At 53.0% G+C, this 25037-nt stretch overlaps 1 protein-coding gene across 1 annotated transcript in view; it reads right to left on the bottom strand.

The window, feature by feature from the left end:
- The window catches only part of MYH7B (myosin heavy chain 7B), a 29552-nt gene extending 5113 nt beyond the window's left edge, over positions 1-24439 (bottom strand). The window contains exons 1-30 of the mRNA XM_059827306.1: positions 24268-24439; positions 23091-23194; positions 21194-21337; positions 20933-21089; positions 20803-20830; positions 19546-19642; positions 18672-18695; positions 16630-16722; positions 15767-15830; positions 15548-15646; positions 14394-14497; positions 13716-13854; positions 12324-12442; positions 11347-11496; positions 10836-11006; positions 9932-10111; positions 9712-9844; positions 9129-9205; positions 7527-7614; positions 6949-7066; positions 6200-6323; positions 5553-5689; positions 4850-5105; positions 4063-4305; positions 3492-3668; positions 3000-3145; positions 2341-2431; positions 1329-1718; positions 772-898; positions 168-286 (exon numbers count right to left, since the gene is read on the bottom strand). Coding sequence (XP_059683289.1) covers positions 168-286; positions 772-898; positions 1329-1718; positions 2341-2431; positions 3000-3145; positions 3492-3668; positions 4063-4305; positions 4850-5105; positions 5553-5689; positions 6200-6323; positions 6949-7066; positions 7527-7614; positions 9129-9205; positions 9712-9844; positions 9932-10111; positions 10836-11006; positions 11347-11496; positions 12324-12442; positions 13716-13854; positions 14394-14497; positions 15548-15646; positions 15767-15830; positions 16630-16722; positions 18672-18695; positions 19546-19642; positions 20803-20830; positions 20933-21089; positions 21194-21337; positions 23091-23194; positions 24268-24364 — 3996 coding nt within the window. The 5' untranslated portion in view covers positions 24365-24439. The remainder of the gene's footprint in view (positions 1-167; positions 287-771; positions 899-1328; positions 1719-2340; positions 2432-2999; positions 3146-3491; positions 3669-4062; positions 4306-4849; positions 5106-5552; positions 5690-6199; positions 6324-6948; positions 7067-7526; positions 7615-9128; positions 9206-9711; positions 9845-9931; positions 10112-10835; positions 11007-11346; positions 11497-12323; positions 12443-13715; positions 13855-14393; positions 14498-15547; positions 15647-15766; positions 15831-16629; positions 16723-18671; positions 18696-19545; positions 19643-20802; positions 20831-20932; positions 21090-21193; positions 21338-23090; positions 23195-24267) is intronic.
- Between the last annotated feature and the right edge of the window lie 598 nt (positions 24440-25037).

Genomic DNA, 25037 nt, shown 5'->3' with positions numbered 1-25037 from the left:
TGGGGACTTCTGGTTCTCCCAGGCTAAGAGCTGCCCTTGGGGCTCCTGTGTGCAGTTATGTCCCACCTCCCCAGTCCAAGAAGCTGGGCCACTACCACAGTGGGACACACATCCCATTCCCTGAGATCTGTGTCACTCAGAGATCAGCCATGCCCTAGGAGCCTCACCTTGGTCTCTTCCTCCAGCTGCCTCTTGAGTTCCTCAATGTTCTGTGTGAATGAGGTCTTGCCACGGCTCAGCTGGTTGATGAAGGACTCCTTCTCCTCCAGCAGCCGACTAAGCTCCCCTGGGTTCAAACAGAGCCAAAACAGCTACTTTGGGGCCTAAGGGCTGCAATCTGCATTAGCCCACATCCCCCAGAACCTGTGGCCTTCAGCTGCATGGAGACCTCCAGCAGTCCTAGCTGTATGCCCACCCAGGCAAGCTGGGGCCCATGGGCAGAGGTGCATGCCAGCAGCTAAAGGCAAAGTAGGCCAGCTAGGAACCCCTCCTTCTGACGCCTGAGATCACAGCACATACCCCAGCACAACTAGCATCATCACAGAGGTCCTCTTCTTTGCCAAGCTGTACAGCACCTCTGCAAGGCCTGAGTGGAGGCACAACATAGACATCCCACTCCCCTCCACTCCAGATGGAGCCCCTGCTATTTATTTGTCCGTGGGAGAAGGAGGACAGTCTGCCCGGCTGAACTGTGGCTCTTCCACTCAGATGCCCCAGTGCCAGACCAGCCCCAGGGCAGCCACGTGTCCCCTGGCTGCTGCCCCCACCTACCGTTCTCGGTCTGCAGCCTGCCCCGCTGCGTGCTCACATCGGTCAGTTGTCGCTGCAGCTCGTCCACTTTGGACTTGGCCTCGCTCAGCTGGTCCTCATAGGTGCGGCACAGCTTCTCGGCATTGGCCTGCATGCACCAAGCAAAAAGCCTGTGTAAGATCCAGCTCTGCCCGGAGAACACCGTTATCCCAGGAAGGGCTCAGCGACGGCATCACCCTGGGACCTTGCCCTGCTCAGCTGATCCTACGTGCACACAAGGCAGAGAGCAGGACCCTGCCAGAGATCTCGTGGCAGGCTAACAGTAGCTGTCTGCAGGCAGTCTCGCAGAAATGTCTTCCCAGATCCTCCAGACTTGACTAGGACAAGCAAAACCTCCTGCAAGCACTGCCATAATGACATAGGGACAAGCTATACCTAGTGAAAAAGAGGGACTTTGCCATGGCAAAGAGCTATCTAGGACAATATCCCATGGACATGGCTGTGCTGAACACACTGCAACCAGTTGCACTGATGTTCACAGAAGAGCTGAACCTGCCCCGTACAGAACCAGTGCTCACCTTGTTCTTGGTGATGTATTCAATGTTGGATGATAGGTCATCCACCTCCATCTTCATCTCGCTCTTCTCCTTCTCCAGCTTCTGCTTGACGCGCTGCAGGTTGTCAATCTGCTCGCTCAGCTCCGCCACGCTGTCTGCATGTTTCTTCCGCAGGGCAGCCGCCGTGGACTCATGCTGCAGGGTTGCCTCCTCCAGGTCCCGCCGGAGCTTCAGGAACTCTGCTTCCCGCTTCTTGTTCATCTCCAGCTGCGTGGCCGTCGCCCCACCAGCCTCCTCCAGCCTTTCACTCAGCTCCTCCAGCTCCCGTGACACTTCTGCTCGCTGCTTCTCCACCTTGGCTCTGGCAGCACGCTCGGCCTCTAGCTCCTCCTCCAGCTCCTCAATGCGGGCCTGGCAGAGTCAGAATAAGGCAGTAACCTGGTGAAGCTCCAGCATCTTTGCTCCCCGCAATGGAGCAAAGTGTCTCCTCTGATGCTGGGGAGCAACAAGCCACCAGCCTGGAGCAAATGCTTGGGCTGTTTTGGGATTCTTTGAGGCAGGCATGCCTGGTGCTCCTTGGTAGCCTGTTTTGCAGAGCTTCTGCTTTCCTCTGTACCCGGCCATCAGGATCCGGGCTGACACCAGCCTCCCTTCAGTGGGAAGCCTCCATGTAAACAGCCTGAACCTGGGGGCCCGTCTCTGCTAGGAAGAAGCCCAACATACTAGATTTGGATCTTCAGAGTTTGGGCACTGAATTTATGGTTTAGGCTTTGGACAGAGAACTACATCCTAGAAGCTGTTCCTCATGCTAATGCTAGTGTTCACCTCAGTAGCTCATTCTTTACTTTTCAGTCCACCACATTTTGGCAGAGGTCTTTGCTTCTGCTAACAATGCCAGCTTTTTTCATCACTCTTCTGCCAAGGAGATATCCCTGTGCTCAGAGAGGGACCGGCCCATGCAGATTCCCCAGCACATTACATCTGATGGAAATTTAGGATTCCTGGGCTGTGAGGACAGTTCTTCCCACCATACCTGGAGCTCCTTGATCTTCTTCTGCAGTTGGGCCTCAGTCACTTGCCCATCTTCAATCCTTGAATTCAGTTGACTCATTTCAAAGTCTTTCCTGTACAGAAAGGCGGCAGAGCCTTCGGTCAGACAAACGCTGTCCTGCCAAGTCCCTCTGGCTCCTGAAGCCAGAGGAAGATTGTTCCCTGCACCCAGGTCCAGAGGACAAACCAACCCACCCACATAGGAAAGGGGCTGCAGGGGTAAGAAGCAGCGCATGGACTGCTCTGAGGGAGGCTTAAAGTGGACTCTGGCTCTGAGGTTTTCCCTCTGAGGTCCCTAGGTGTTGTTCTCCAGTTCCCCAATGACAACGGACACAAGTGATGAAGTCTGTACTTGTAGCTGACATCCCAGCTCTGCTTTAGGATCCTGCCAGGCAAGTCTCTCCTCTCCAACCCCAAGGGCAGAGGAAGCTCTATAGCAGCTCTGTGCAGCTGACAAGCTCCTCAGCATCTCTGCATAGTGCCCAGGAAAACCAAGCCCTCATTTTGCTGGACTGATCACACCAGCAGTGCTCAAAGCCACATCCCAATAGCCCCTGCAGAGAACACATGTCCACTTGATTTAGAGGTGAGCACTGTTCTAGCAGAGTAAGCACACAGCCCAGGCATGTATCACACACTCACTTTTTGAGTTTCTCCTCCAGCTGCTGTTTGTCATTCTCCAGATCCATTACAGACTCTTGTGTCAACTTCAGGTCTCCTTCAAGCTTCCTTTTTGCTCTTTCCAGGTCCATGCGGACTTTCTTTTCTTGTTCAAGAGAACTTTCCAGCTGGAGAATGAAAGGAAACAGGCTAGGGAGGGAAAGGACCCTCTGTAGCCCCAACATTCCCCGTGTCCATTGCTATGGGAACTTCATCCAGCCCTGAGATCCAGAGCTGTTTCCTAGTTGGTCTCCAGTCCCATTCCCTCAGCCCAGGATGGCTCTCAATGGGGTACTCTGGACCACCTCTTGATTCAGGGGCAGTTTGTCAATGGGGTTATTCATCAACTGGCCATATTAAATGAGGATCTGATAACAATCCCATCCTCCAGATACAGTTCAGGGATAGCTTTTGGGCTTTCCTGGAGGATGGCTCAAACCTCTCTCACTTCATTGTCACTCGCCTATGACTCACATCATCCACTTGCTGCTCCAGTTTGACCTTGGCTTTAGTCAGCGTGTTGACCTTGTCTTCCTCAGCCTGCAGGTCATCCAGAGCCTGCTGATGGGCCTCTTGCAGTGCTTTCTTCTCTTTCGTCAGTTTGGCAATGATCTCATCCAGAGCAGCCATCTCTTCAATCAGGTTTTTAACCTAGATCAGTGGGGTCAAAAATTAAGTGCATCTTCTCAGAAACAGGGGAAGAAAAGCTAATACACAGCCTGACCCATGAAAGTCAGGAGTCCAGCAGCAGCAGCTTGGTACCGCAGCAGCAGCCAGCCCCTCTCCCCTTGGCCAGGCTGGTTCCACCAGGTGGTTTGCCAATGCCCCAAATCACTTGCCAATGCACAGAACCATTTGCCCATACCACTCCTGTGCAATGAGGGAGGACACCTGAGGGTTTTGCCTTCTCCCACACCTTTTAGCACTCTGCCTTGCCCCAGCTCCCACACACAGCAGCCTTGTCCCCGACGTTTCTCTTTGGTGCTCCCACAAGCACTGTGTCCCCTGGGCAATGAGGCCATACTCTGCAGGGAGGGTCAGTTACCTTGTTCTCTGTGGCATGCTTCTCCTTCTCCACCTTGGCCAGTGTGATCTCTAGATCATCAATGTCCTTCTTCAGCTCTGCACACTCATCCTCCAGCTTGCGTCTCTTGGCGGTGAGGTCTGAGTTCATCTCCTCCTCATCCTCTAGACGCTCCGTCAGCTCCTTCACCTTGGCCTCCAGCTGGATCTTGGACTTGATCAGCAGGTCGCAGCGTTCCTCTGCATCTGCCAGGTTGTCTTGCTCCTGGGACAGGCACAGTGCTCATCCAATGCCCCAAGAGCATACAGCAGGCTCTCAGCTAAGCTATCCTGGCCCAGAGCTGAAGCTCTCCTTGGGGAAGGGGCAGAGCAAACCCGAGGTACTCAGGTGTACAAAAAAAGACAGCTCCAGTCACTGCCCATTTTCAAGGGCCATGAGACAACAACTAACATTAATCAGGGCCAAAGAGCTAACTGCAATGAAATTTTCCAGGGGAAGGAAACATGAGACTGACACTCCCTGGTACAGAAATGGCACAGATTAGCCACAGCTTGGCAAGCAAACATTCCCATCCCTCCCACCCCAATGTGAGGAGATCACCCTTTCCAGAGCCAGGGGAGCATGAATCCCTGTGGCAGCCCTGAGATGACAAGTCTGTGACATTGCTTCAGGTTTGCACCGAGTCTGGCAATGAGGGGGTCTCAGAACTGCAAAAGGCTGAGGGAGGGATCTAGCACACTCTGCTCCTTCTTCTACCCATGGACCCTGCACTATCTTTATACTACCAGAGAGAGGGTGAAGAACTCACTGCCTGCAGCTGGAGAGCCAAGTCATTCTTCTCCTGGATCATAGAGACCTGCTTCTCTTCCAGCTCTTTCCTCTTAGCCTCAGACTTCTCCAGAGCCTCCTTCAGCTTCTGGAACTCCTCCTTCAGGTTGGACATTTCCTTCTCAGTCTGAGCAGACTTGAGTAAAGGCTTGATCTTGAAGAACAGCTTCATCCAGGACCAGTTCTTGACAGCATTGAAGGCCCGGATGTTCCACTGAATGGTATAGAGGGCTTCCCTAGAGGAATACAAGCACAGCGTCATCATGGGTGTAGATTCCCCACCTCCCATCCTCACCACAGCAGAGACCTGGCTTTTACGGGCCTGGACATGGCTGTATTCTTCACCAGGAGGGCAAATGGCAGTATGATGAATGAATGGCACATTGTCTGCACACTGTAGTGACCCTAGTGGGATGGGTGGTGTGGCCTGGTTGTCAGGTCTCCTCACTCTACCTCCCTCTGAATCTTCCAGCGGAAACCAAAGGCTCCCCCCGCCTAGATAGACTGACCCTCCCTACCAGGCCCATGTCAGACTTCTTACAGGTCTGCCTCCATCCCTTCAGGGCAGGGCCTCACCCAACCATTGCAGGCCATAGGCAAGCCCCATGGGTCAGACCCACTGAAATGTGTAAAAGGAACAAGGAGAGATGCTCACAAAGTTCTGCCTCCCCCCACAACTCTACCTCCTGCTGATGATCTTCTGATACTCAATGCGCATGAGGTGCCCACGGATTCTGGCCTGCAGCATGGTCAGGATCTTGGCCAGACGCTCATCTCGCATCTCTTCCAGCAAGCCCAGCAAACCAGCCTTGAAAAACACCTGCAGGCAAGAGAGTGAGAACAGAGTCAACAGCAGAGAGGACAGAGGGCTCAGGGGTAACATAACCTGTCAGGCAGACCTGGGCTACACGCAGCCCAAAGCAGAGCAGTGAGGGCTGCACACTGCAGGTTTAGGTGTCCTCCCTGTGCGGGCATGCACCCACGCTCCGCACTGGTTGGAGGTGCACCCACACAAGGCATAGGCACAGCTGGGCACCAAATCTCCCTGCCCTGCGCACATCCCCTCGCATCCCCCAGCAGGGACTCCCTGCGGTGTTGGGTGGTATGAGGTCAGGCAGCGTGACCTTCTGCTCAGACCTGTTTCTTCCCAACCTGTTTCTTCCTCTGCCCTCCTTGATCCCTTCAAGGGCCACACTCAACCCGCAGAGCGCAGGGCTTCAGCAGGGCTGTGGCCAGGCAGAGAGCAAGCTGGGCAGGGAGAGCAAACTGGGACTGCAAAGAGACAGGAGGGACAATGTCTCCCTCCCAAGGACCAGCTGCCTGGTCTCACCTTGGTATGACCAAACTTGTACTGTGAGTGGTCCAGTTCCAGGGAGCTCAGCAGCTTCTCTGTGGCCTTTCTGCTGTCCACAAACTTGTCATCTGGAATGGCTGCTGGATTCAGGATACGGTAGCTGCAGGGACAAGCAGAGGGAGGACATGCCAGAGAATGCCAGCACAGAATTGATGGCTCCATCATCATCCCTGTACCCCAGTCATGCCAGGTCCCCCTGGAAGCATGTCGCTGCAGCACAGGCTGGAGCTGTGTATGACCCAGGAGCTCCCGGGTGCAGTATGGGCTCTGCTGCAGAGCAGGCACCAGGGAACCCTGCAGATCTTAGTCCTTGAACACAAGGAAGACTGTGCAGGAGGAGGCCACTGGCCTCACCATGCCTGGTCAGGCCCGGACCAAGCAGGATGGATGGGACCAGCCTGGAGAATAGTAAGGATCCCAAGGGCAGAGAGAAATCTGAGCCAGGATCAGAGGACCCGAGCCTTGCCACCATCCACCCGCACCAGCCCTGCATTCAGCATCTCGAACATCACCAGCCCTGCTGTCTCATCACGTCTGGCACCAAACTATCCACGTCTGGCACCACAGAGCCAGCAGCCGAGCTACCCCAAACTGTACATGCACTGGGCCTATTGTGATGGTTCAGAGCAGCCCTGCACAAGCTGGGGAGCAGGTCAGAGCCAGGGCAAGTCTGTATCCCCTCAGAACATGTGTGGGTTGCTGGGCAAGAAAGAAGAGGGAGTTACCGCTGCTTGAAGTCTGCATAGAGGATCCTGTTGGGGAATCCCTTACGGCAGATGCGGATACCTTCAAGGACACCATTACACCGCAGCTGGTGCAGCACCAGGAAGGCATCCATGGCTCCTGGGGGTGAGAACAAAGACGGAGCAGACACTCAGCACAAGAGGACAGGGGAAATGGAGCTGCAGCATGGGCATGAACTCTGGAAACAGCCAGTGTTTTTGAACACGGGTGTTAACCAGTCCTGTAGGCCTATGCTGAGCATCAGTGCTGCAGCCTGGGCCTCAGACGGTGGAAGTCAACCTGAAAGACTCATCCGTGCCTGCTATTATACAAAAGTGCAAGGCAGCCCAGCCATCAATGCACAGCCGAAATGGGAGCCTGGCAAAACTCATTCTCCCCAGTAGAGGAGACTGGCATGGGTCACAGGGGTTTCCACACTGAGACGGGGCCAGGTCTCAGTGGCAGCAGAACTGCTGCAAGAAAAGGGTTGGGGAGAAGATGGGTGCAGTAGTCCCTGCCAGCGCCCACATGTGGATATCACCCAAGGGAATGCCAGGTACTGTTCTCAGTTCATGCATACCTGGGGTCTTTGTCTCATTGGGGATGATGCAGCGGACAAAGTGGGGCTGAGTGGAGCGCAGGTTGGTCATCAGCTTGTTGAGATTCTCCTGTAGAGCAGACATGGGGGATGAGGCATGAGGTGACAGCTCTGCTCCCCTGCAACACTTCTTTCCAGCCCCTTCCCCGCACAGGCAGGGAGAGAGCAGACCCTGAGAGCCCCTTACCACTCTTCATGAGAGAGGGGGAATTTCCTCCTGCTTGGCTGCTCTCTGTGCTATCCTGCCAGTGGGACATCCCCAGCCCCGTAGCATGATCACTGCCTTCTGCCAGGGTGGGAGCGATGGCAGAGGGGACTGGGCTCGCAGACATGCCAAATGGCACCTGCAGGTTTTGCTACGCCAGAGAGGAGCCAGATGCTTCCCAGGCATTTGTGCGCAAAGTTTTGCTGCAGGGGAGAGCCAGGAACACAGGACTGAGCACAGTCCTGGTATACAGCTGTGCTGATGCCTATCAATCAGCCCTGTGCTCAGCACTCTGCAAATCCAGTGCTGGCATCCACACTGGCTGCAGTCCTCATCTCATCTCGTCAGGTTTTCCCCGCACCCCCACAGTGCTGCCCATGCCCTTCGGCCATGACAGAGGGCCCTGCCGATCCAGCCCAGGCCTCCTTTTCTCTCCAAGGCAGGGCTCAAACCAAGACATGGCCCTGCCTTTTCCTGTGGGAAAGACATCTGCACCCTCGATCTTCTCAGCCTGCCTTCCCCTGCTCGTACAGGCTCAGCCTGTCCAGGACCAGCTCGGGAAAGGGAACACCTTCCCACTGCTCCATGTTATCATGGGGTAACTTCTCGCCACAGACAACTTTCCCTAAGGCCTCTGACTTGACCAGGAGGAAGAAAAGTCACACGTCTCCCCAAACAGGGGTTCTGACACAAGCGCTGCCCTTTTTGAGCACCCTGGCACCACAAGACTGTCATGGCAGGACACAGCTTTGGGCTCACACACCCCTCTGTGCTGTTTTCCAATTGCTTAAGCTCTGGGGTGGACAAATAATTCCTGTGGTGAGCATGGGAATGGGGGGGTGTGTTATCCTGAGCTGTAAAATAGCTCAGGTCACCTCCCTGGACAGGACAGCAGAGAGCTGCCTGCTCAGAGACCTGTAAGATCCTCCTCCATTTTCTTCTGCCCAAAGGCTGTCCTTCCCGCCGACAAGAATGAGGAGAGAGGTAGCACAGACTTAAAGTGATGTTCATGTAATACATTATCTAAACATCACTACAAGTCTTAACTGCCGCTCTCTCAAAGGCGAAGGAGCTGCTGAGCAGCGCAAGCGTCACGTGGGCAGAAGCAGCACAAGCCCCAGCTCAAACGGAGCCATCGCTCTCCCAGCCTGGAGCCTCGTGTCCTTCCCTAGCAGCATGGGGACAGGGCTGGGACTCTGCAAAGCACAGGCCCCTTGCCCAGGGATGAGAGGGTGTTAGGAGCTCTTCCCTAGCAGTGGTCCTTCAGGCCCCAGGAGCTCATGTGCAAGATACCCCAAAGTCTTGGCAGGGAAGTGGGACGGATAATGGGACACTGAGCATGCTTCCCTCGTGGCCTTGGATGAGGGGCTGGCTCTTACCTTGTGCAGCTGCGACACTGTTTGGAAAGAAGCTGCCTTTTTACGTTTCTCCTTGGTCCCTGGCTTGTGAGGTTCCTCTGTTGGGTTGAAATATTGATTAATTACATCAGCAAAACATCTGCTCGGGTTGGAGGCCTCGGGAGTACCCCCAAACACCCCTGAAATGCCCACAGCCCTGGCTCTCTGTAAAGCAGTGATGGTAGTGCCCTGCTGCAGAGCGAAGCCACAGACCACCACAACCATCTCCTACAGCACCCAACTCTGGGTGTAGCTCCTCAGCTCTTGGTAACAAGAGACCCCCTCACGCATCCCAAGTCACAGGGCCATCAGGACAGCTCTACAGCACCACACGAGCTCAGCCTAGTCCTAACCACCCACCTAAAGCCCTTAGGCCAGCACTGCATGTCCAGAGTACCCACCTACCCAGGTCAGAGAGGCTTTTAGGGGTCAATGGGGGTCTTCCCTTTGCCCAGGCTGCTAGGTGCAGGAATGCTGCACCAACAGCTGGGCATGGGGGTGAGGAGACTTTGCTGCAAAGGGAGGGAGAGACCGAGGTCAAAAAAGGGGTGAGGTTGTTCCTCACCTGAAGTAGAGCCCACGTAGTTCTCATAGAGAGAGGCCAGGAGCTTGTTTTGGGATTTTTGGAAGACGGACACCACTGTCTCATTCAGGGGGTCCTTGTTCTTGTCCAGCCACCCAATGATGTTGTATGGCACCTGTCACCAGAGGAGAGAGGCAAAGGTAAGGACAGCCCTGCAAGGGGGAAGGTGTGAATGCTGTGGAAGAGCTGAGAGGGGACGTACCACACCAGCATAGTGCACCAGCTCAAAGTGAGCCTCATATTTCCGCTTTTTGTCCGGACGGGGCTTCTGGAAGTTGGGTGACTTCCCAATGTGGTTGTCGTAGAGCTTAGCTTTGAATGACATGTCGGAGGCTTTCGGGAACATGCACTCCTCTTCGAGGATGGACAGGATTCCCAGTGGCTGCAGGGAGAAGGTAGTATAAACAGGTCTGAGCTCAGTTTTGCTATGTCCATCCCAGAATGGGGGGATTCTATGTGCCACTGAGCAAGGTGAGGTAAGGCTTGACTTGAGGGACCTTGTCCTCATTCAGGCAAATGGTGCAAGACGTTGAGCATGGGGCAAGTTATCACTGGTGTATTCCAGGCTACATCTGACCTCCAGCCAGTCAGAGTGGGACTGGCCAGGCCTGCGAGACATGGGGGCTTGCCCAGGTCCCTCAGATTGTTGGGAAGGGGAGATCCTGATAGGTTTGCTCCTTTCCAAAAAAAAAAGTGAGTTTCCTCCATGCAATGCTGGAAATCTTTTATACAAGCTGCTCTGAATCACCAAGTACTCTGAATCAGCAAGTACTCAAGTAAGAAGCACTGAGGGGCAGCATGTGGGTAGGAAAAAAGGGGCAGAGATCACTGTTCTCTGGAGGAAAAGGCCGCACCAGGTTTTGTGGCTCACCAGTGCATAGGAACAGAATTTCTGTGGTTTCATAAAGTCAAAATTTGTGTCAAAAAGGACTCAGTGGGCTGGAGGCTCTGAGCTGTAAGTGCGGGGAAAACAAAGTTGGGCACTTGCCACTGACTGGGGAGGGAACAATTTCATTTCTGATAGTAGAGCACCTGTCACTGTTCCAGTCTTTGCAAACAAGCCGCCTACCAGAAGTACCATTCCTGTGCCCTGACCCATGCTTTACCTTCTCAATCAGGTCAATGCAAGCCTGCAGGTCCAGGCCAAAGTCAATGAAGACCCATTCAATGCCTTCCTTCTTGTATTCTTCTTGCTCCAGGACAAACATGTGGTGGTTGAAGAACTGTTGCAGCTTCTCGTTGGTGAAGTTGATGCACAGCTGCTCAAAGCTGTTGAACTGCAAGAACAAAACAAACCTGTGTCAGAAGGAGGAGCTCCAGACACGAAGGGATTCAGTCTTCTGCTTTGTCTGGGTGTGAAGAGTGATCTCGGCTAGGCCCAGCTGGATTGCTACCAGAGCAGGTAGCCAGGAATCATTGGAGATGTGCCCACAGCAATGTTAGAACAGTCCTTGTGAGCTGCCTGTTTGCTCCAGATAAATCAATTCAGACAAGAGCTCTTTTTCTTATCAAGGCCAGCAGTTTCTTGGAGGAGATAGAGCTGTCAGACACTGGAGGACTGAGCTGTCTAGCTACAACATTCCCCCAAACCCATTGCAGGGGGCCTGCAGAACTCACGTCAAAGATCTCGAAGCCTGCAATGTCCAGTACTCCGATGAAGAACTGTCTGGCCAGCTTGGTGTCTAGGGTCTTGTTGATCCGAGTCACCAGCCACTTGAACATGCGATCATAGGTGGCTTTAGCCAGGGCTCCCACAGCATAGACAACCTGCCAAAGCAAATCATAGAGCAAGTCATGAGCACTTATGCTTCTCCCTGCTTTTGTAAGAGCTAGAGGCTGGAGAAGAGAGCTCCTCTTGGCACACAAAGGACAGACAAACAGATCCAGGGAGTTCATGGTTACAGTATATGCTCCAGGGTTAGTTTTCACACGCTCACCAGTGTGAAAACCAGTGTGTCCCTGGCCTGGTCTTAGCTTCCAAGGTCTTAGGATACAGATTCAGTCTAAAGTGCTATTTTCAGAAGCCTTGTGCGTGGCAGGAGCCTACAGCTCACTTTGGATAAGACACCAGCTCCTAAGGTCCTCTTGAACTTTACTTGAGGACTGGCTTGCACTATTCAGGCCAGGTCTGGGTTCCTAACTGATGTGGCTCAAATCTCACAAGATACTTTTTTGGTGCATGTGCGTCTCCCACAAAATCAGTCTAGCTGAATTTTAGATGAGTATTTAGATGAGTTTTCCACTTTCCAGAGCTGAACTCTTCAAGGGAGTGTGACTGTCTCTGAAGCAGATCCATAGAAACTGGACCTCTTCTGGCTGTGATCCAACCCACATTTGCACATCAAAGATACTGCATTGTACTTCCAGCTTTGGTTAATATCCAAACATTTGCCAGCTCTGCCACCAACTTCCCCAGCTGCTAAAAGCCAGTAACTGTGGATACATCTTCTCATGCTGCTCTGGTGTCTCCTCCTAAACTCAAGAGTGTGAAGTGAAGCACCAGTCGCCCTGTGCAGAGAATATTCCGCAACACGCCTGCCTGCAGAGGAGTCACATACCAGTGTGAGTAAGGACCCGTGTCCCGGCACACTCACCTGTTCCACGTTCTGACCTTTGGTCACGTATTCATTGCCCACTTTCACACGAGGATGGAGCAACCCCTTGATGAGGTCAGCTGAGCTGATTCCCATGAGGTAGGCAGCTTTGTCAGCACCTGTAAAACAGTACAAAGGCATGAGGAGCCAGCAAGGAAGCCCTGAGAGGGAAAAAAAAGAAAATAAAAAAAATTACCACCTCCTGTGCTGATCAATGCTAACTGTACTAGTTTTTCCACCTGCTCCAGAGTCTCCTCCAGTGTCTAGTGTGATTTCCCATCTTGGATATTGTATGATGCTGCCTGAGAAGTTACTGTTTGGAGGAGATGGCCATAGCAGACCTGCTGCACCTTACAGGTCCCTATCAGGTTTTTGAGTCTTCTTGATCTGGGCATCTCTATGCATTTTCCAGTGGAAGCCTGGATTCCCATGCAGTGAATTTGAACTGACCAGAAGAGAGGTGATTTTCTTGCTTATCTTTCATAGAGTCCTACTAGCAGATTGTAGCTAGAAAATCACCTCTGTAGGGAAATCACTTCTAGATAAAAATCTTCTTTAATTACCAGGTAACAGCTGAATCCTGTTGGCATTCCTCAGGCAAGGGGAAGTCCTCCTTCATGAATGTTAGCATGACAAGATCTGACCCAGGTAGTCATTTTTGCTGGACCCCTACCTCAGCTGATGTATAGTTACTGCTTAAGCCTTCCAGTTAAGTGATAGGGCTCCCCCTTCCCATCCTTCCACACGCTGGAAAGTCACCCTCACCTTGAAGCTTGCTCCATTATGCCGGGGAGGCAGGCATAATGCAGCAGTGTGAAAGCAATGGAAAATATTTGAGCTCTGACTTTTCTGAATTTTCAGGTTTGCTCTGCAGCCTGACTATTCTCTTAGATCTATGATTTGCATTGGATTTTCCTAAGCAGCAAATAGGGAAAAGTATTAGACAGTGGCTGTATCCTACTCTAACCGCTCTTCAGGAGGCTGTTCAGGACTTGAGCAGGTTCTTGCAGTCCTGATCATGGCCTGGCTCATATTCTGTGGATGACCTGGTCTGAAAGGCTGTCTAATGTGCAAGAGAAGAGGTGATGAAGGGCAGGAGAAGACTGAACGAGATGAAGCACAGCCAGGGTGTGACAGCCTGCGATGCTGCTGAGGCAAGTCTGATGCAGATGAGACCACCTAATGCTTGCAGAAAAGGCTGTCCTAAATATGCTCATTCGAGGACAAGCCCCTTTGTGCACCTACAGCAGGTCCTACGACAGTGTGGTTGCTTGGGATCATGGTCACCGACCTTCACAAACCAGGCCAGGGAAGTTATCACAGTCTGCCCTTGGAGGAATTTGCATGCCCAGCCCAGTCTGGGCAGATCTGGCAGCATGGAGGCAAACTCACTTTCAGTGCCGTCAGCCTCTGCCTGCTCTTCTCGCTGCTTTTGCTTGAACTTCATGTTGCCGAAGTGCATGATAGCGCCCACTATTTTATAGGAGCCGTATTTCTCATCATTGCTGAAGCCCAAGATGTCCATGGCGTGCTGAGGAGAGACAAAGCAGTACAGATAGAACAAAATCACCACTCTGAGGTGAGGGCTGGTCCTCCCACCATCTCCTAAGGCACTCTCCCTATCCTGGGGCTCTGGGCAGGGTGCTCTATCCAGTGGGCACCTGGCCAAGGAATACTGTCCATGGGATTTTGAATGTGAGTCCAGCTCCCACAGGATCTACTTGAAAGCAAAAGGACTAGCCTAGCATCCACAAGCAGGAGGTTTTCCAAGCTGAGGTCTCATCTTCTCATGGGAGCCATGGGAAGTGCTACAGACCCTTCCTAACACAGGGAACTACTCTCACTTCTCTCTCTGGAGCAGGCTGTTGATGGAGACCAGAGTCACCCTGCTCTTTCTTGTAGGCTCACAGCATGTGTAGAGCAACTGCCAATAAACCAGAGAGAACTCACAGCTAATTTAGAGAGGGACACAGAAAAGCCAGGACATGTCCCTATGTCTGCCCAGAAGGAGGTTGTGCCCTCCCCCAAGCCCCTGCTTCGGGCTGTGCAGTGTGAAGGAAGTACACGTACATCTGTCGCCATGAGTTCCTCGCCGTCATCCAGGTTGTCCACAGTTGTTACCCCCTGAGAGCAGAAGTGGTAATCGTAGGGGTTGAGGGAGAGCAGCAGCATATCTGTTGGGGGGAGACATGCAGAGGGTGAGGCCAGTCTGACAGAGACAAATCTGGGGCAGAGGGGCAACCATGGACACAGATGAAGAGGTAAGGCTTCACCAGCCTCAACTAGAGGGCACCAGCTGGTGGGAGGAACAGCCTCTTCAAGCCCCGGCAGGCCCACACATGGGTCCATCTCTTCTGTGATGTGCCTCCTGCTTGCTATCTTGGGATATGGCTTGGCTGCAGACTGATTTAGAAGTGGCCATCCATGTCCTTGTGACCACCAGATAAGATTACTGCTCTGCACAGCTCTCCAGACCTAATAAGGTATTGTTCTCGAGCCAGCAATAAGCTCAAGAGCCCGCAAGGCTGACCACCCCAGGGGACAGTGCCAGCCATCTTCCTGCAGTGTGGAAAGGTTTCCTGTGCACTCCGTGTGACCTGGCACCTGGAGGGCAGGGCTGCTCAGAGCAGGGGACTGCCCCAGTGCAAACTGGGGTCAGCTGGGACTGTGCTGGGGAGCACATCTAGGATATGCCTACACCAGAGCTGCTGCTGTGAGTGAGCTGTGCAGCTGTTTTCAAGCTCACCTGAAACAGGTCATCTCACTAGGGTGGCTGAGGGAGCTCAGAGTAGGCTGCAAACCACTTCCCCCTACCCCAAAATGAGTAAATATCCAACCTGCACATGCTGAGGTTAGTGCTGTACCCGCCACACAACGAGGACTCTATGCAAGGCAGCTTTGCAAAGCGTGCTCCCACCCTGCAGATAGACCCTGAGTGACCACTTCTCTGCTCCTAGACAGTTGCAGAAAGGGTTTTAGTCTGGCTTCTCAGTCTGTGAGGATAAAGGAGGTTGGACTAGATGACCTCTTGAAATCCCTTCCACCCTGAATTATCTGCCAATCCTATGATCCTGTACAGCTAGCAAAGCATTTGAGGGCAGTACCTGCATGGTGAGCTGGGTTTGCTCATTCCCTGTAGACCCTAAAGCTGACAACAGAGCTCTTTGGGGCTATTTTCAGGCCATCAAGCTATAAAGGCTATGCTGCAGCTTCAGCTGCCTTACCTTGCAGCTCTGGTTTCTTCCCAGAGAGAATCTGGTAGTAGATGTGGTAGCTTCGCTCTTTGGGTTGCTGGAAAATCACTCTTGATTTTTCCAGAAGATCTAGAATCAAATAGGGCAGAGGGGTTAGAGGAGGACTTGTTCTTCCTGGAGCTGACCCAGCATTGGCACAAATAGTGAGCTGAAACCCCTCCCCAGCGCAGCTGGCACGTATTTACTCACAGATATCAATGTCTGCGGAGGCCAGCTTTCCTGAGGGGCCAAAATGGATCCGGATGAACTTGCCCTGAAAACATGTGCAGGAGGTAAGTGCTGGGCTTGGCTGCACAGTTACAATTCTGAACATCTCCTAGAAACCTCAGACAACTACAAGACACAGGTAATTTCCCACTTCTTAGGCTTCTGCTGATGCCAGGCAAGTTAGTGGGGTCTGTGAGGGGTGGATGGGTGAAGTTCTCTGGTTTGTAATGTGCAGAGGGTCAGACAGCATCCCCTAAGGCTTTAAACACCAGGCAGGCAGAAACTTCACTGACAGCAGAAAAATCCCTGTTCTCAGGCGTGTTCTCAAAGCTAAGCACTTCTGCGGGGCGGTGCGATACTGAGTCTGCCCGCAGCCTCCTCCTCTGTGGTGTGCTGAGGAATCTCACCCAGGAGAGTCTCCTTTCCCTCCAAGGCACAAGAACAGGCATCAAAGCCACCTGTGGCTGAGGAGCTCTGCATCCCACAGCAGACCCAGGCTGGGCTTAGCAAAAAAGATGCTGCTCCCTGGAAGGGGCACGCTTACCTGTCCCAGCTCCAGCACTCCAGGCTGTGCTTACTGGCCCTCTCACTTTTGGTCCTGTAAGGGACTTCTCTCCAGCCCCAGGCTGTGACACCAGGGTGATTCGTTCTGACCAGCACACCGTTTACTGCACTGACGTAACCAGAAGCAGCTTGGCCTCAGCAGTCCAATCCCACTAGGAAGCAGAGCTAGCTTCCCGCTACGGGCCTTTGGCTCACACCGTACAAAAACACAATACCACAAGCGACGCATTCAGCTTACATAAACGCAGCACGTTAGCTCTCTGTCTTGCTAAGACACTTACAAAACGCGAGGAGTTGTCATTTCTTATGGTTTTGGCATTGCCAAAAGCTTCCATAGCTGGGTTAGCCTCAATGATTTGATCTTCGAGGGTGCCCTGGAAAATAAAACCAAAGGATGTGTCAGCTCCCACCCAGCCGGAGGGAATCTGTTACCAACAACACAGGGAAACAGAGAGCGGGGCTCCTTGCACCATCTGCCTGCTACGCTCGTGCGTTAGCGGTCTTTAAGAGCCTGCTGCTCCTGAGGCCTCTTCTTGTCTCATGAGGCAATGCAGCTCGGTTTAGAGGTCAGCAGAGCAAGGTCTTGCAGCAATGCTCTCTGTAGGCTTCTCCTTGCCTAAACCGGCCCCTCTGAAGATCCAGGCTACTGTCCCCTCTGCACACAGCAGTCCTTAGACACTTTCTCAGGTTGCTACAATATGCAAACCAAAAGCAAGCACGCGTTGTCACCACAACAGCCTGAAACATTTCAGGCTCTTTGACTCTGCCAAGCATTTCCTCTTCCACCAAACCAAAGTCTTGGACAGTCCAAATCACAGCACATTGCAAAAGAAGAGATCCAGAAAACATGCTTGATCTATGACTGCCTACATCAACAACATGCACAGCAGGGTCACAGTGTGATAGAAACACATCACAGGTCCCAGCTGGCACGATCTGCTGAACACACTGGAGCTCTCCTGAGCAAGGCCCAAGATTAATCTTCCCTCAAACTTGTTTTACCATTCGTGTGTCACACGCACAGTTCAAAGAGAAAGAGACAGCCTCCACCTAATGCGCATAAAGCAGGACAAGAATTCGAGCAGAGAAGCAAGAGACTCGTGCCAAGCTACGGGAAGGACAGTGGGGTTTGACAACAGTAGCAGAGTTTGGTGGCACAGACACCTGCAGGATTTTTCAGGAGAGCTTTTGCCCACGCTCTGACACATTACAGTCCATAGGGCTTTCCTTAGGTGGGAAACATCAGCTCTGCGCTCTGCCCACCAAAAGCCGTGCCGTCTTTTCAATGTTGGGCCCACAACTGCTCCCCACCTCTGCAGCTCGAGGCGTGTGAGGGGCAAAAGAGGCAGGGAGCAGCTGTGAATCACAGCTTTCCTAACAAACTGTATTTTGTCACTTGGATGTCCTTTGATCTGTTATCTTTAAATTCAGCCCGATCTAAAATTGCCTGGCCTGTGAGATTCAACAGGGGCTGCCCCATGGGCTGTCCTGGGACCCACAGATTCAGCCCCACAGCTATCTCACTCTTGGTAAGTTTGCCCAAGTGGTCTGAGACTCGTGTGTTAATGAGCATCCCCCACCCAAGAGTGTGCATCAGCTAAAGGCTGTCCCTCAGTGCTCAGCGAGAGAAACCGAGGGCCAAGGACGTACGACTGAGCTGCTGAAATGGCTGAGCCCTTGGGGGTCTGGGAGTGCCAGGGACTGAACCTGTGCTGGATTTCCGAAGGCACCCACTTGCTTCCTTGCAGCTAAGCAAGCACCTCAGAAGCGTGCCCCAGAGAAGGACATCAGCTGCCTGCAATGTGGTGGGCCGAGCCAGTTCAGGTCTTTGCAGAGGGTGGCATGTCCAGGCACCATCAGGGCCCTGGTCCAGAGCCAGGGCACACTGCCGCCCATGGCGAAGAGGCTCTTCCCCCGCCCCTCAACACCACCGTCCTCAGCTGGGCCTTGAGCCTGGGGGGCTCTTTGACAGCTCAGAGAGTGGGGGCTTCACCTTCCGTTTGGAGGAGCCCACGCCACCCCCAAGCAAACACCGTGCTGGTTAGAAACAAGCGTTTGAAGAAGAATGATCCCTTGAAGGAGAGGTTGGAGTCAGAAGGGTAGAAAGTCACTAAGAGATGAAACACCAAAGCTTCAAACTATGGGAAGGTGGGAGATACAAAGCCAAGCGGAGAGCTAAACATTGCCCAGGTGTTGGGGCAGCCCTTGCTCCCGGGCCCGAGGCAGAGGCCCCACACAGGCATTCCTCCTCACCCCGCCCTGGCTCTGCGGTGCAGCAGAACTCTGTCCTCAGCATTAAAGATTAGGAGTCTACAACACTTACCCCAGTTTTAGTGGCAAGAGCTGCCTAGAGAAAGGAAAGAAAATTGTCTTTAGAAATGCAGAAAAGCCAGGCAAGAACCACAAGAAGCATGGTCAGAAAAGCAGGGCATGACCATTTAGTGCCAAAAAAGTCCAAGAAAAAACAGGAGGATTAAACTTTGTAAGAGATGCCAAAAAGTTGTTAAATAGATTAGCTCAAGAAAATCAAGAAATGCGTCAAAAAGCAAGAACAGTTAAATCCAAACCCAAAGAAGAGTAAAGAAAATAATGCTGAAGTATTGCTTTTCTGATACCTAAAGCAGCCAGTTTGCTTCTACAAGGGAAAAGCAGGCTGGAGCCTCAGCGTATCAAGAAGAAATAAGCAATTGCAAGGGCAGCTCAAAAATAACCAGCATCAAAGAAATGCAAGAATCAAAACAAGAGCAAGAAAAGCACAAGGTAGAAAAGGGTCAAAATGAACAAGAGGAGAAAAAAAGGAGAAAAGGACGAAAAGCAAGGCTTAAAAGAAGCAAGGTGGGAAATGGCAGGTTTACTCCATTCTTTTAATGCTCCTTAAGAAGAAGATCTGTGGGGTGCTGAAGGAGGAAGAGAAGATAAAGAGAGCATCTAAAGCACCTCTTCCAGGCTGCGTAGATTGAGCAGCTGCATAAAAAAAAAATCCATTTCCCCTTGAGCAGAATAATTTCAAGCCTTGCTTGTTCAAAAGTCAGGGAAAAGCCAAGCCCTGGGTGGGTCAGACAAAAACACGCTTCCAAATGCAAAAAGTTGAGGGTAGGGGAAAAAAAAAGTAAAAAGAAGAAGAAAGGGGAAGGGGGGGGGGAAGGAAAAAAAAAAGGAAGAAAACAGCAAGAACTTGTTTCAAAAGAAGGTCTTACTAATTTCTTGCCCGGTGTGTCGCCCAAGGCTGCGACAATGGCAAAGTACTGAATGACCCGCTTGGTGTTTACAGTCTTACCAGCACCAGATTCTCCGCTTAGAGTAACAGAAATACACAGATCAAGGACATGAGGCAAAGAACAGGCAAAACTTCAAACAGAGACCCTGCAAACCTGCCACCCCGCTCATCATGCCAGGAGGAACAAGCAAAGTATCAGAGGGGTGGGGAGGCTGGCACTATCAATCCCCTCCAGCCTGGGGGAGTACGTGCTTGTCTTTGGGGCTTGTCTTTGGAGCGAAACCCAGCTCCATCCTCGCTGTGTCCTCCGGCTGCAAGCCCAGGCTCTGCCTGCCTCCTCGAAGGTGCCGCGGGGGGTCAGCTGCCCGCCGCAGATATGGCGGGAGGTGCCGGCGCCCACCAAGGCTGTACGGCCCTGGCCCCGGGGCTTCAGCTGTCTGGGATCAGCCAGGAACCAGCCTCGCCTGCTCCCGCTTGGGTAGTTTCAGCACGCCCCGCTTTGTTGGGGGGGCTTGGAGATGGCAGCGGCACCGCACCGAGGTGAATCCTGCCTGGGCGAGCGTGGGGGCCAGCGTGCCTGGCACAGGGTACAGGCAGCCGGTGGGCCCCACTGAGCTCATCCCTATAGTTAGCCGGTCTTCCATTGTAATCCCAGATCACAAAGAGCTGGGGGGGAGCCGGGGAGCGGAGCTGCTGCCGGACACGCGCCAAGCATCTCTCTGCAGCCCCTGCCTTTCCTAATTAGGCTATGGCCGAGGCTAAAAATGTCCGTGGCTCCTGGCAGCGGCATAGGGTCCTTTAGAGTCCTTTATATAGCCCTTATCTATATGTCACTTGAAATCAACCTGGCCTACACCCTCCCACGTCACCCTCCTCCCCTGCTGCCGCCCCTCCGGCCACCACCGCCATCTCCCTCTGGCCTTGGCCTCCATCTCTCCTTCCCCCTCGCTCCTCGGAGGACGCCGGCGGTCGGGGCGCCCCATGGCAGCTCCCGCAGCTGTCGGGGCGCGGGGGAGCGTGCCCACCAGGCCGCGTGGGGCTTTGTCACCTGGCGCGTCGGCAGCAGCAGGCTGGGCGGGAAGGGACGGGGGGGCCAGCAGCTGCAGGGGGGGACGTGGCCGGGAGGGCCCTCCCGGGTCACGGGGTGCCCACCCAGGGCTCCCCCACGAGCGCAGCATGGGGGACCTCGACCGCTCGCGCAGAGCTAGGCAGGGCAAGGGCATGGAGGGGCACTTACGTGATGAGCATGGACTGGTTTTCACGGTCTGGAAGAGAAGGAGAAGGTGTTAGGCTGGTGCCACCCGTCTCACGCCCTGCCCCGGGGGCCCAGACCCCCCAGGATGGGGGTCCCCAAGGTGAGGGCTTACTGCGCAGCATGTCGTTGTAGGCGTTGTCGGCGATGGAGTAGATGTGGGGGGGTGCCTCGGAGCGCCGCTTGCCCTTGTAGGCCGCCACCACGGGCGCGGTGTAGACCGGCAGCCACTTATAGGGGTTGATGGTGACACAGAAGAGCCCCGAGTAGGTCTGCGGGGGGAAAGGGGGTGGATGAGGGACGGAGGGGCCCTGACAGCCTTTCACCTCCCCACCCCAGGGGGTGAACCCCCGTCTCCCAGGCGCCGTTGGCTTACGTAGATCATCCAGTGGGAGTAGCGGCGCTTCAGGTTGTAAAGCACGGAGGCCTCATTGAGGTGCGTCAGCATGGCCATGTCCTCGATCATGTCGAACTTGGGGGGGTTCATGGGCTGCACCTCATCCTCCTTCACCACCCGTGTCTGCCGGAGGAGGGGGAACAGGTCAGACGGACCCCAGCCCCCACCGAACACCCTCTCCCCCAAAACCCGCCAGGTGGGCGGACATACTGACAGTCCCATGCTGGGGACAACCCTGGCCCCATGCCTGCTGTCCTCCCGACAGGGTTGCCCTCCATTTTGGGGTGACGGGGCTGGGGGAGCCCCGCCAGCACCCCAGCAACAAAGCTCAGCTGGGAAAAACAAGCCCCAAGCCCGTCCCCTCCCCAGGGACACGGGCTGCAGCCGAGCCCGGCGGAGGGGGTCCAAGCTGCGGGGCACCAAGATGTGACCCCACAACGCACTTGATACGCCCGTCCCGCAGCAGCCTAAAGCCCCGCAGCAGCGTGGTCTTTCACTCGGAGAGATCCGTGGTTATTTGGGCAAACAGCTGAAGCCTGTACCCCATCACTTATAACTGGATTTATTTAATCCCGCGAAGCCGAGCGCTGGGAAACTATCGCGTTACGTATCTGGCCTGAATAGAAGCAGCTGGATTTAGCAAATGGTCTTGTTAATAAAGATTAAATGAAACCTTTCAAAGAGTTTTTTTTACAGGTGAAAATGAAGTGCGCGGTGTTAAAAAGTGTTAGGTGTTAAAAGCGGGAAGGTAGATAGAAGGATAAGGGTGGGGTTATATCTCTTGAAACTTTCTGCTGGAAGTGCTGATCCAGGGAAAGCAGATAAAGTTTTAGATTTTGTAAATCCATGACAAATTATTAAAAAAAAAATTTCAAGAGGGAACAGCAAAAAGGTTTGGAAACTGCTTTGTTTGCAGAAGCTGAAGATCTTCAACGCCAGCATTTTAAACATCAGAATAAACTTTTCAAATTGACACCCTCTCCCCAATAAATTTTCTTTTGGGGCAGTAAAAATATTTTTTCTTTTTTTCCCAATTTCAGAGAAAAATATTTTCAAAACCTTGACACTTTTCAAAGACGATTACGTATATTTCTTTTAAATTTGGCAGACATGAGTGCTGTGATGACTAGCCAAGACATAGAAATAACAAAGTCTCTTATCTGCTGCTGCCTGGTTAGGTTCTTGTTCTTTTTCCCAGTTTTACAGTAGTGTAATGATGTTGAGGGGCCACACAACTCCCGTACCCGAGAAAAGAAAATTAATTAGGCTCATTTGCAGCTATTTGTACTGGATATTATCTTGACAAATATCAGCTGATTGTTGCTTGCTTTGCCTCCCTCCTGCTGCTGGAAGGCTGGAGCCTCACCGCTAGACGTAGCTGGTCCTACCTCTTTGCCCAGCGCTTGTTCTCCCAACAGCACTGCTCACTCTGCTGCAAATCTCAACTAAAACGAGCTGGAATTGGCCAACTGGCCCCTTACCTCTTGTTTTGACCTTCGAGATGAGCGGGGCAGCGGTTCAGCATTGCAAAGGGCTGTGCTGGAGCAGGCGCAGCCTTCGGGCAGACCTTCCTCCCACGGCCGGGAGCTGCACTGGGCCAACCCGACTGTCCCCCTTCGGTCCGTCTCGCACGGTAAACCGTGCTTGAAAGCAAACACTCGGTGGGGGGGATGCTGAACCGTTGCCACTCTTGGCAAGTAATTGGCCTACGTGTCCTGACACACTGCGGTGGGTGTCCCCTCGGGGCATGACTGATCGCTGAGCGTGGAAGGGTTATCAGCAAGAGCTTGGCTAGTTTCAGATGTGATCTTGTCACACGTATCCCCCCTCCGCACACGCTTGCTCGTCCTTGGAAAATGAAAGGTATTTTGCTTACTTCCTTATTTTTGGTTTCCACAGTGACCTTGCCACCAGAGCTTTCTTTGATTTCCACTTCAATATAAGCTTCTTTCTCATCTGGGATCCAAGCTCGCTTCTTTCCTAGAGGAGGAAGGGAAGGGAAGGGAAGGGAAGGGAAGGGAAGGGAAGGGAAGGGAAGGGAAGGGAAGGGAAGGGAAGGGAAGGGAAGGGAAGGGAAGGGAAGGGAAGGGAAGGGAAGGGAAGGGAAGGGAAGGGAAGGGAAGGGAAGGGAAGGGAAGGGAAGGGAAGGGAAGGGAAGGGGACAGCGGAAAGGAAAGGAAAGGAGAGGGAAGGAAAGGAAAGGAGAGGGAAGGGAAGGACAGGGAAGGAAAGGAGAGGAGAGGGAAGGAAAAGAGAGGGAAGGAAAGGGAAGGGAAGGGAAGGAAAGGAGAGGGAAGAGAAGGGAAGGGGAAAGGAGAGGAGAGGGAAGGAAAGGGAAGGGAAGGAAAGGAGAGGGAAGAGAAGGCAAGGGGAAAGGAGAGGAGAGGAGAGGAAAAAGGAAAGGACAGAAAACAGGTTGAAATGTAGGATACCATTTGAAATTGTCAACTAATTTCCACATAAATGCAGTCCGATAATGTGGAAGGACAGTGATTATTCCTTCCTACACTCTTGGTCATAGGAGCTGGGATTTCTTTGCCTTTTTCGTGTTTGGCAGCTGTTTAATTTGCCGGGGTCAACTTTTAGTCTGACAGAAGTCTGCTGTTTCATATGTGCTTGCACTTGGACCATCATGAAAAAAAGGATGGTGAGAGAAAGCAAAACTCTCCTTGTCTGCCGAGCCGAGTGGAGCAAGTTGGGCCCTGGAGCCCCGAGCATGGCAAGCCGTGGTACAGCGGGGTGGCTGGGACAGAGTGGACACCTCCAAAATGAAATGGAGCTGCAGAAGGCTTTGCCACCAGTCCCTCAGCCCATTTGCCTCAGCCCTCCTGGCCCTCAGGGTCAGGGGAGATGAACAGCCACCTCCACCCACACCTCAGCAAACAAGGGGGCAGTCAAAAACCTGCTTTTCCTACTTCTGAGATCTTCCTGTCCTCCAGGGTGATGGGGGCAATTCTGCAGTGCCTGCAACACCATGGGTACCAGCACTGGGAAAGGGAGCCATGGCCAAGGGCTGCCCTGGGGCTGTGCTGAGAGCTGCTTTGGGGTCTTACCATCGAACGGGATTGTCTGAAGCTTCAGCTGCTCTGTGTAGCTTTTCCGGAGGTATTCAGCAGCCTCCCCAAACTCGCTCATGTCCAGCATAGACATCTTGCCTGGCTGGAGGAAGGTTTGGCAGCAGTGAAAGAAGAGTGAAAGACACCTGAACGCTGAAAGGAGGGAAGGGACAAGGAGTCAGTGCACGTAGAAAGCTCCCACCACTGGGCTGCTAACCAACAGCAACATGGTCACCAAACGCGCTTTTAATTTTAGAGAGTGAGAGAAGACAGCGACAACAATACTAGCTAATAATAACTATAATAACAAGACAATTACTGAACACTTTCCCTTCTGCTGCTATCAGCCCCGCACTGCAAGTGCCAGCTGGGTGAGCCAGCATCGCTTTGGTGTCAAAATCCACATTCGCATTTTAAGCGTCATCAGAGATTGTCAAAGACACCCCTTTTCTTGATAAACTCAGCTAAAAACTATTCCAACTCTACAGACCTGTTGGAGCCCTGGTGCCCTGCAGAAAACCTCTGCAAAGACCTGGGTCTATGCTGCAGAGCGATATTGCAGGATGATAAAAGCAAGACTGGAGGTATTATCCCTGGGAAGACCCCTTCTAGAAGACCGCTGTGGCAGCTGCTTGGAAAAGCACTTTTATGAGAGTGCTTCCTAATATCCATCTAACGCAGTATCACACAGCAGAGCTCCGAAACGCCGCAGCAATCACGAACGTAGCCACTGCTGGTAGCCAGCAACTTGGCAAAGTGTGCAGACC

The sequence above is a fragment of the Gavia stellata genome, chromosome 20 (assembly GCF_030936135.1).
Source record: "Gavia stellata isolate bGavSte3 chromosome 20, bGavSte3.hap2, whole genome shotgun sequence".
Taxonomy (NCBI): domain Eukaryota; kingdom Metazoa; phylum Chordata; class Aves; order Gaviiformes; family Gaviidae; genus Gavia; species Gavia stellata.
Note: the sequence above shows the minus strand (reverse complement) of the source record. Positions and strands in the feature narration are given on the sequence as shown.